Raw genomic sequence first — 11,076 nt, forward strand, 5'->3', positions numbered from 1 at the left:
TAAAAAATCGTGTTAAAATAATGATTTTATAATAGGAGCATGGGAGATTGTCACATGTTGGTCCTTTCGGGTCAGCTTCCATAACACTGATTTATTCATACTAATTATGCATAGATAAAATATTGAAATATATTAATGTCGTATCGAGCAGCATGAATGCATAATAGTCAATGGGCAATAAGTTTACCCTTGTGACGAATAGCGAATAAAAACGTCAATAAACGTACAACAAAGCGCCAAAAATGATCAGTGGGTTAATAGTAGGGAAGTTGTACGGTCTCTACTATCTTTAGTACGATACTAGATACTATAGACTTAATAGCAGATAGAACATAATTTTAATACCTAACCTATTTATTTTTATTAAATTGTGGCAGATGATTTACGTGTATGTTTACAGTGATATGACCTCGTCATTAGATTGCTATTTGTAGGCTTGAGTAGTTCAATTGAATAGAAATCTTTATCAACACCTTAAATTGAAAAAAATACTCCTGTTTGTACACTCGTTATGTTGATTTCATTATTTAATGTTGTTGTAATATAACTACAAGAACATTTGTATTTCTTTTAATATTTTATAAGTCTATATAAAAATAAATTTATATTATATTTTAGTCAACATCGATAAAGGTCTACAGTTACTCATATTTTTTTGATCTCTATTCTTCACTATTTTGGATATACACATTGTATATGTATACAAGTGGTTTCAACAATTAGTTCAGAAATTTTTTTTAAGATATCTACCGTTTAGGTTAATTACTGATTATCATTAATTATAATAATAATAATACATTTAATTATTTATAAGTACTTTTTGTGCAAACGCTATTAGGTACGCGAATGAAAAAAATAAAAAAAACTATTAGTGACTCTTTTAAAAAAATTGTAAAACTCAATAATTGAAAAATAATTATTATTTTTTAAATATTAATAACAATGTATAACTTGAAAATTAGGTTACTCTACTATAGTTAACAAAAAAAAGCAATGGATGTTGTGGCCACCAAAATTTTGGAACCTAGGGCAAAATAGTCTCAATGTCCTCCCCCCTCTCGACAGCTCTGCCAGTAGTGGTCAGTATTTACTGTAATTTATAATTTATTGTACGTACCTCTAAGTTATCGACATTTTTTGGAAAATTATCGTCAAAATATTTCATATATAATTTGTATTATGCATTTACATCAATGTTTGACATTTTTACCGTATGAAAAAAATATTAAGTACATTTGACGTCCACTAGATCAAGAACATGCTCGTGGGATAGAAAGAGTGTGTCATACCTCCTTCCCATGAACCTTTTTTTTATGCGTGTATTTGTAGTTCTTCGATAGTTTCGGTTTATTCAGAAAAAAAGGTAAGTGCATAGTTAGTTTTAATTTTTTAGTCTTGTTAAATATTATCATACATAATATAAAGTATGTATAGTTATGATTACAGCATGAACTAAAATAATACAGGACTAGAAACGAATGTTGATAACGCTGACCCCAAATTGAATAGAGTAGGTAATAAGGGGCGGGGGATTATTCCTTTAAGCAGATGTGACTCTATTTATTGATAATATGAAATTATTAATTATTATTCATTATTTCAGTTAACTTTAATAGTACTTTATACTTGAGTATTTTTAATTTTACAAGAAATAATACATTTCAACACATGATACATGCATTTTTATTACATTTATTAAACAAATTATCTACTATTTATGCTATTAAATGACGTTTGGAACAATTATTATACACAATAAAATCAATGGTAAGGTATACTTTGATTAAAAATTAAAAAAATAGTCATATGTAACTATATAATTAGGTACTCATAGGATTATTAATTTTGACAATTTCTTTTTCTTGACATTTTTTGTTTCATATTTCTATTGTGTAATAAAGTTTCATTCACATTGTAATATAATACTGAAATATGTTTATTATAAGAGTATTTTTTAACCTAATAAAATAATTAATCAACTATGACAATCATTGGTCTTAAACCACAATTAAAATGTAGTAATTGATCATCTAAGTCCATTTTGTGTACATGTTTCTTAACCTAACTGAATTACTAAGCAGAAAACTCCATAGCTAATAATATAACTATACACTGCAAACTATAGTTCAAAGCGTACTTGTGCGTTTCTAAATTCAAATTTTGCATTTATTTTTATCTGTACTATTGCAGTATTGTGTCTTATTCTAGGTTTTAATCAAAATCAAAGCGTAATAAAATAAATTTTTAAAAAAAGTAAAATACACATTTTTATATCATAAAAACGAAAGAAAAATTAGAATTCATAATAAAAGACTCTAAGCAGATATTAAGTGTTCTCAGTTAGCAATTACACACTGTATAATGTTATTGGCAATCACGTGGTGGTTGACTTCAAATAAGAGATATATGAATGGAGATGAAAATGTTAATTAAAAGTGAAAAATTCAAACAAATAACCAACTAATTAATTATATTTATTAATAAAAAAAAAAAAAATATTGTAATGTGAAATTTAATATACTTAAAAGTCTTATTTTTAATTATAATAGAAAATAAATCTCTAAATTGACGTAAAAAATGTACTGTTTTAATTATTAATTTAATTTCTTGGTATCAAATATAAATAAATATATATGCTTATCTACTTACAATAATATTTAGATCTATAATTAACTATAATTATTCAAGTAATCATTAACTTGTTTTAAATAAATTGAACAAAATATTGTCACTATATAACAATCATAAAATGTTTTACAATGAAATTAGTATAAAAATGAATTGTTCTAATTAAACAACACTAATTATAATAATACTTTAACATTTAGAAAGTTAATTCCTCGGGGTATTCTCCGGTAAGGCATGCTGTACAATGTCCAACTTCAATTGCACTCTTATTTGGCATTTTTTCTTTTACGGCTTCTTTAAGGCCATCAACTGATAAATAAGCAAGAGTATCTGCACCTGAAATTAATATTTACATATAAATATTATGATCTTTATAACATAATAACAAATGTTTATAATTAAATTAAGTATAGATACCAATATGTTTAGCCAATTGTTCAATGGTCAATTTGTTAGCTATAAGTTCAGCTTTAGTTGGTATATTAATACCCATATTACAAGTGAATTTAAGAGGAGGAGATGCAACACGAATATGTACTTCTTTAGCTCCAGCATCTCTCAGTAATTTTATGATAGGTCCTATTGTAGTTCCTCTCACAATTGAATCATCAATAAGAATTATTCTCTTGCCAGCTACATTTTCAACAATAGCACCAAACTTTTTAGCAACACCTAATCTTCTTAGCCGTGCATTGGGTTGAATGAATGTTCGACCAACATACCGATTTTTGTATAATACTTCCGCAAACGGAATATTGGACTGAAAAATTCAATCAAATGATATAAACATATCATACATTATACATTTAATTTCTTACTTTCATTGAAAACCCATGAGCAGCAGCAGTTCCAGATTCTGGGACTGAGCTGACAATATCAGCTTCAACTAAACTTTCTCTGGCCAACACAATTCCACTCCTCAATCGTACTGAATAAACCATTTGTCCTTTAAAACAATATGAATATAAAAACTAAATTCAAAATTAGTTAAGTATTTTCAACACAATATGTAAAAATAATGCATTGAAAATTGAATACAAAATAAATGTACTAGTTAATGAAGAAATCCAATTTTTACCTTCATATATACTATCAGGTCTTGCAAAATAAACATATTCAAAAATACAAAATGCTTGTGGACGATTGTATGGTCGACCCATTATGGATACTGTATGAAATCCTTCCTTTGTAAACTCTACAATTTCACCAGGATAGACATCTCTCACATATTTAGCACCCATTGAGAGAAATCCGCATGATTCAGATGATACAACCCAGCCATCCTCTGTTAGAATTCAATTTTAGATTTTTTAGATTTTTTTTTTTTTTTTTTTTTATTTTGTAAATAAATCAGTGCTCGGAAAGAACTTTTAAAAATAAACTAGTTTCACATTGTAAAAAACCTTTTTCATTTCAGACTTACAATAAAACCTTTCTTTGTTCTTAAATAAGGAAAATATTTGGTGCTTCAAAAATTTTTAAATGATTTTTAATTTAATTTATATTTTAATGGTTTATTTTAGTCTCTAATAATTTCACACTGATAAAACTGCTACAATTAATTTGTCATTTTGTAAACATCAGTATCGTATCAGTATCGCCAGGATTACTATATATAAATTTAATTATATAACTCTTTTGTATAAACAATTTTAATTAACAAATATTAACAATAAAATGAACTACCCATATGTTGGGTTGCCGGTCAGCACAGTATACAAAATCAATCATTGAGTTATAATTATTAATAGTTAAATCAATTAAGTACCTAAATTGCTTAGGTTATAAAAATTATTCTTGATTCTAAAAACTATTTTAATCACTTATATTTAAGAATAAGTTATGTTGAATATGTTCCTTCCAAGCACTAAAATAATATTATAATCTATTCATATAAATGTATACAATAACCTTTATTTGAATCAGTTAAAGACATCAATTTTCCAATACAGAGAGGTCTATTACCATATGGATCACGTACCCCAAATATTCTATCTTTTTCCATTATTACAATTGAATAAGACAACTTTGTCAGTTCCATAAAGTGTCTAATACGAGCTGGCCAATCGGGACCATCAATTTCAATATCAGGAGGATTTAAACAAAGAGCTTGAGTAATAAGCTCACTATCTGAATGGGTAGAAAGACCAACCCCTCTAGCTAAAACCTAATTACAAATTATATATAATTAATGAACATAAAAACCTCAATAAAGTAGTATTTACCATACGCCTTAATTTTCCTGCATTAAATAATTCACCATTGTGAGCAACTGCTAAGGCACCATGAGCTGAATGTACAACAAATGGTTGACAATTAACTTCTTCAGAACCAGCACTAGTAGAATATCTTGTATGCCCTATTCCAAGATTACCTACACAATATATTACATAATTAATTTTTATTCATTTCTTAATTATAAATGTATTTTTTTATTACCTTTAAGTTTTTTTATTGCTTCTTCATTAAATATATTACTGACCAAACCCATGCCTTTTTTAACATTAAAGTGGGTATGATTATCACCTTCACTCATGGCAATACCAGCACTTTCTTGGCCTCTGTAGCAATGTTAAGTATTATTTAAAATATATAAAAATAAATAATTTGGAAAGATGTTCCATTTTACAAGGTATGCACAAAAATATTGTTAAGAAAAAATAATAATCAATAACATAAGACAGGCATTCATTTGCCTTCTTATTGGATACAGCTTACTACCTCACCATTCATTCAAGCTTTTCTTCAATTCTTCTCAACTTGACATCATGGAGTTTGTGACTTCAACCACTTAATTTTCAATTGCTCATCCCTTCTACCAAGTAGACAACTCCTTTTTCTATTCCTGCTTTCCTTAGGATAGATCACTGCCGACTAAAATCTCCTTCTCAACTCTCGTTCTACTACAATTATTCCTTCCATAATTAATTTTATCAATTCCACTGGCTTCCTAATTTAAAATTGTTTGTTTTTGCTTTATTTTATTATTCTTTTTTTTCTCTCTCTTTACTATCATTAGGTAACCCATGTTTTTTTTTTTTAATAATAATTGTATTACTATAATATTTCTGATAAAAGCAAATAACAAAAAAAAAAAAAAAACATAAGAAATGAAAATAAATTATTCCAGATTAAATAATATTTATAATTTTTTTTTTTAATATTTTTAAAGTTTAATTTAAAATTTTTTAACTATGGATTATAGTAATAATTAATGAAAACTATAGCTAGTAATATAATATAATAATATTACCGATGTTGTAAGGCCAATAATCCAAGACAAATAACTTGAGCTACGTCTACATCAGTTGGCCATGGATCAGAAGCTATACAACCAAATACACCACATTCATGGCGTAATTGCCTGTCATCTTCTTCAACAGACATTCTTAAACCTACATAAAAATAAAACATATATATAATAATTTTACTTTTACTACAATTATAGAAATATATACAATAACTAAAAATATATACATACCTATATATTAATATATATTTGTATTAAAATAGTCGTATTGCAAGTTTATAACAAAAGCTATAATAAACCGTAAATTGGAAAAAATTTATAAAATGATAAATTACCAAGCAAAAGAATTTTTTACGTGAAGAATAAATTGATGTGAACATTGAACATGGGTGTGAAACAATAAAATAATTGAATGAAAATTAAAAAAAAAAAAAATGTGAGCACGCATTATTCAATTATTTTTTTTTAAACATACCTACCAAATAAATAATCAAATAGAAATATTTTAAGGTAGTGTGAATATTTGTTCTAATGATGACCCCAGTAGAGAAAATGGCATAATTAAAACAAATTCAAAACGAATATATCAATAAAGGCTGTAGACCGTGAACTGGAGATATCGAAGTTTATCAGGAAAAAACAAACTGACGTCCGAATAACGTTTATCTCGTAAATATCATAATAGAATTAGCAATTCTCGTTAATTAATTAAAATTACTAAAAGGCACTGGTGAACACGATATTGGACAATAGGCACTCAGCGTTTTCATTAGAAACTTAACTAAACAGTAAAACGTAGGGTTACCTTCTAGGAAAACAAAGACGCAAAACTATCGCACACGGTGGTCGATGACTTAAATTTCTTGTGTCGTCTGGCCGTCGACAGTGGTCTACCGGTCGTCAGGTCTGTTAGAGAACGCAGTAACAGTACACAGTGCACACCGCTCTGTGAACTATTGCGCGTACGGAATTTCATCTCAAATTCCAAGGTACGATCATACGTTTTTTTTCTTTTGTATTTGTATGTATATTCGGTAAGCTGCCGAACCAGTTTAAACACAACACAATATTTCCAGGTTAGATTATTATTATCACCGAAAACCGTTCCCAGACACGAGCTGTGAATATTGGCGGGAGCCGGCACTATAGTTCTACACCGAACCGCAGGGCATTCGTTCGTTTACCGTCGTCTGATCGACCAGTAGTGCTTCAGCCCCGTAGCGCTTACTTACATATCTGTACACAAAATCAAAATTATAAACAAGATTTCGATATGGCCAAAACCCAAACTAATGGTAATTGTTATTAGTTTAAACTATGCTTTCGAAAAACTTTTAAGTACGACCGTTCGACCACGTGGTTTGTTTAGGTCTCAACTTGGGCGAAGTAATCATCGAAGGAAAAACTAAAGTCGTATACGACTTACCTGAGACGGATAATGTATTGATGGTGAGTAAGGACCGAATAACCGCCCACAATGGCATCAGAAGCAACGATTTAGAAGGCAAAGCAGCCCTGTCTACAGAAACCACAACTGCAATATTTAAAATTTTACAAGATTTAGGTATACATATTTTTTAAACGTTCCAACAACTCTATATATACTAATCATAACATTTTATCATAGGAATAAACACAGCGTTTGTTTCAAAAAATGGATCATCCAACAATACCTTCATAAGCAAAAAGTGTAGTATGATTCCAATTGAATGGGTATCAAGACGTATTGCTACAGGATCATTCCTGAAACGTAATCCAGGAGTGAAAGAAGGTTATAGATTTACTCCACCATTAGTTGAAATTTTTTACAAGGTATGTGTATTTATAAATAATGTATAAGCATTTCATTAAAATCATCTTAGTTTAAATATGATTTTTCTGAAGAATATATAAAAGATGAACTAATTTGAATAAAGCTTAATTTACTTGAACAGAGATACTTATTTTCTACTAAGTATAAACTAATATCAATTGTAGACAAATACATTTATATTATATACTGATAACAAATTTTAAGATTTTTAAATACTGTATTTATTGATGAAAAAAAAATTAAATACATTTTTTAATAGGATGATAAAAATGATGATCCTCAATGGTCTGAACAGCAGTTATTGTCGGTTGAGTTTAAAATAGGAAATATTCTTATTGGAAACGCTGAATATGAAATAATGAAGAAAACAACTATCTGTGTATTTGAAGTGTTGGAAAAGTTATGGGCATCACAAAATATTGCTTTAGTTGATATGAAAATTGAATTTGGTGTTAGTTCTGAAGGTATATTATAATTTATAAAAACTTAACAATGTTCAAAATATATATTTAATATTTTTTAACTAAACATACATACATTTTATATTTTAGGAAAAATATTAGTAGCAGATGTTATTGACAATGATTCGTGGAGGTTATGGCCAAATGGAGACAAACGATTAATGTTGGATAAGCAGGTGTATAGAAATTTAAGCACTGTCACACCTACTGATTTGGAAACAATTAAGACAAATTTCAAATGGGTTTCAGAAAAAGTTCAAAATTTGGTTCAACCATCAACAGGTTTGGTATGCATTAATTTTTTAATAAATAAATAATGTAGCATATTGTGAAAATTAATTTTTTAAAATAAAATTATTCATTAAGGTTGTAATCGTTATGGGATCAGGTAGTGATGAAAGTTTTGGAAAAAAAATTGCACATTACACAAAAAATGTTATGGGTATTAATACTGAAATTAGAATTGGATCAGCTCATAAAAGCACTGAATTTGTTTTGAGAATGATTGATTATTATGAAGGTAATATTAGTATAATAAGTTATGAACTTGTATTTTTAGTTGGTTATTTGAATTTCAGGTTTAAGTATTCCTGTTGTCATAATTGCTGTTGCTGGTCGTAGTAATGGTTTAGGTCCGGTTATCGCTGGCTACACTAATTTGCCAGTAATAAATTGTCCACCTTTAACATCTTCCAACGTTAATCAAGACATTTGGTCTTCATTAAATGTTCCCTCTGGTAAAAAAAAAAAAAAAATTATAATTTTAATACCTAGTATATTTTTTTATCTAAGCATTATTTATTAATAATTAATACTTTTAATTAGGTTTGGGCTGTGTAACTGTACGAGAAGAGGAAGGAGCTGCTTTGGCTGCATCACGTATTATTGGATTATCTGATCCATTAATATGGTGTAAGCTAAAAGTACAGCAGTTACAAAAATATGTCACTTTAATAAAGAGTGATCAAGAAATTGTTTTAAAAGACTTGTAAACCCAATAATAATTTATTATTGTTCATTAATCAATATCCACAAAAAATTATATTTTATTCTATCAAATGCTAGTTTAGTGAAATTTTTATATAATATAACTAATAAATAAATTCTTGTATTCATTTTATACAATTTTTTTTCTCTGAATATATGGTTACAATTATTTAAAATAAACTGATATAATTTAATATCACAATTATAAATATAACTAGTAATTTTCTTAGCTGATACTGCTTATTGCATGTATTTTGTCTTTTATTTATAATAACTTATTTAAAATAAATTGGTTAATTTTATCTTGATGTAGTCCAATTAATATTTTACTCGGACGTTTGAACATTGATATGCAATGTGTAGATAATTCCTACACCTCAGTAATCATCAATTTTATGTACTTAGTTTTAATTGCTCTTTCACCAATAAACATGATATAATAAGATAAAATTACAGGTCCAATTAACAATAAAGAATAATTTAAGTAAGCATTTTTTTAAATTGTTATTGGAACTTAACTTCTAAAATTTAAAATAGTTAAAATAAGTTAAAACTTTTATTTGTTTTGTTGTACATGTTGACTCCATTAGAAAAATCAATTTACTATTTAGCAGGGGCTGGAACGGAACCCAAAAGAACCGGTTTTAGAACCCAAGAACCCTTACAATATTGGGAACCGGAATTATCATTATAAAATTAAAAATATCGGATATAACAAACATCAACTATGTTTATATTCTTAAAATTTCAAAGCATAAATACATTTCTGAGATATATTTTTTTTTTTAATTTTATTTTTAATCTTAATTTTTATTATGTACTGACAGACAAACGACTAAAGGCTAATGCGTCATCAAATATTAAAATAAATATAGGAAATACCTTTGATAAGCGTCGATCTTTGATTTTATAATATACTGTATATCAGTGGCGTATATAGAGGGGGGTAGTGGGCTATAACCCCCATGAAATGTTTTAAAATATTTAAAAATTATTTTAAACGTATGTTATTTTTTATTGATGCCTTATGCTTATTTAGAATTTGCGTCCAAAGTTAAATCGTTTTGGAACATTGTGTAAATGTAATGTAGATAAGTACCTACTGTGTGTTGTTAGTAATTCTTAGATAGCAGTGGCAATTTAGCTCTGACCATAATAGCCCCTCCCGAAAATATTTTCTGTATACGCTGTATCTATATTATAAAAATCAATGGCGTCGATCGACATACGGCTATACGGGCAGCGATATAGTGCTTCGTTCGTGGTATTTATAAAATGGTTCTATATTTGATAATATAATTTTTGTATATTATTGTTGTATTAATATAAATAAATATATAATATACATTTTATATTTATACTGTGTTAACTGTTGAGATCGTTTCACATAAACGATATTTTATCTTACGATTTATTTATATATTATATATATAATATATAAATAAATCGTACGATAAAATATTGCTCGTGGTGACGTGGCCTTTACTATCGACAATATTCCATATCTATTTATATTTATAGTTAATTGGTACATCAGTCGTCAATCGTCATTAAACCTTAGACATTTTCACTTGTAGTTAAACGTTAGTGGATTTGATGAATTATTTTATGAATATTTAAAATATAAATTTGATTGTTGAATGCATAAAAATAATATTATATTAAAACTTATTACCTAAAATAATTGGAGAAGATAATTAATTTTTTCCAGAAATTAACTATATTTTTATATAAAATAAGTTTATCTATTAACAATAATTACATAATATCCTTTTTGGTCATTTCTAAACACTTGTGAGTAGATCCAATATATTGTAAATCAACCCCACATCTATTGTCATACAGTGGGTCAATTAATTTTCCTTCTTTCTTTTGTTGAAAAAACATTGCTGTTCCTGGTATGTACCGCCACTCATTAAAACGAAAAATCTAAAAAC

The 11,076-nt window shown here is 27.3% G+C and overlaps 2 protein-coding genes across 3 annotated transcripts; one reads left to right on the forward strand and one right to left on the reverse strand.

Annotated features, from left to right (window-relative positions):
• Positions 1 to 2,745: 2,745 nt before the first annotated feature.
• LOC112685472 (amidophosphoribosyltransferase-like) lies at positions 2,746 to 6,771 on the reverse strand. Of its 2 annotated transcripts, none has more exons than XM_025557369.1 (9): positions 6,684 to 6,771; positions 5,882 to 6,023; positions 5,068 to 5,189; positions 4,854 to 5,002; positions 4,540 to 4,795; positions 3,707 to 3,913; positions 3,447 to 3,574; positions 3,046 to 3,388; positions 2,746 to 2,964 (listed from the first exon to the last, which is right to left on the reverse strand). In XM_025557369.1, the coding sequence occupies exons 2-9, from the start codon at positions 6,013 to 6,015 to the stop codon at positions 2,825 to 2,827; spliced, it is 1,479 nt and encodes a 492-aa protein (XP_025413154.1). In that variant the 5' UTR covers positions 6,016 to 6,023; positions 6,684 to 6,771; the 3' UTR covers positions 2,746 to 2,824. The 2 variants fall into 2 exon arrangements, with proteins under 2 accessions (XP_025413154.1, XP_025413155.1); XM_025557370.1 differs by lacking the exon at positions 6,684 to 6,771 and adding an exon at positions 6,110 to 6,307.
• Positions 6,772 to 6,774: 3 nt separating this feature from the next.
• On the forward strand, positions 6,775 to 9,194 carry LOC112685474 (multifunctional protein ADE2). Its single transcript, XM_025557371.1, has 9 exons — positions 6,775 to 6,867; positions 6,955 to 7,173; positions 7,248 to 7,442; positions 7,506 to 7,690; positions 7,951 to 8,155; positions 8,243 to 8,439; positions 8,519 to 8,672; positions 8,731 to 8,889; positions 8,978 to 9,194. The coding sequence occupies exons 2-9, from the start codon at positions 7,152 to 7,154 to the stop codon at positions 9,142 to 9,144; spliced, it is 1,284 nt and encodes a 427-aa protein (XP_025413156.1). The 5' UTR covers positions 6,775 to 6,867; positions 6,955 to 7,151; the 3' UTR covers positions 9,145 to 9,194.
• The last annotated feature ends 1,882 nt before the right edge of the window (positions 9,195 to 11,076 follow it).

This window comes from Sipha flava, unplaced genomic scaffold (assembly GCF_003268045.1).
Source record: "Sipha flava isolate LNK unplaced genomic scaffold, YSA_version1 277_pilon_pilon, whole genome shotgun sequence".
NCBI lineage: Eukaryota > Metazoa > Arthropoda > Insecta > Hemiptera > Aphididae > Sipha > Sipha flava.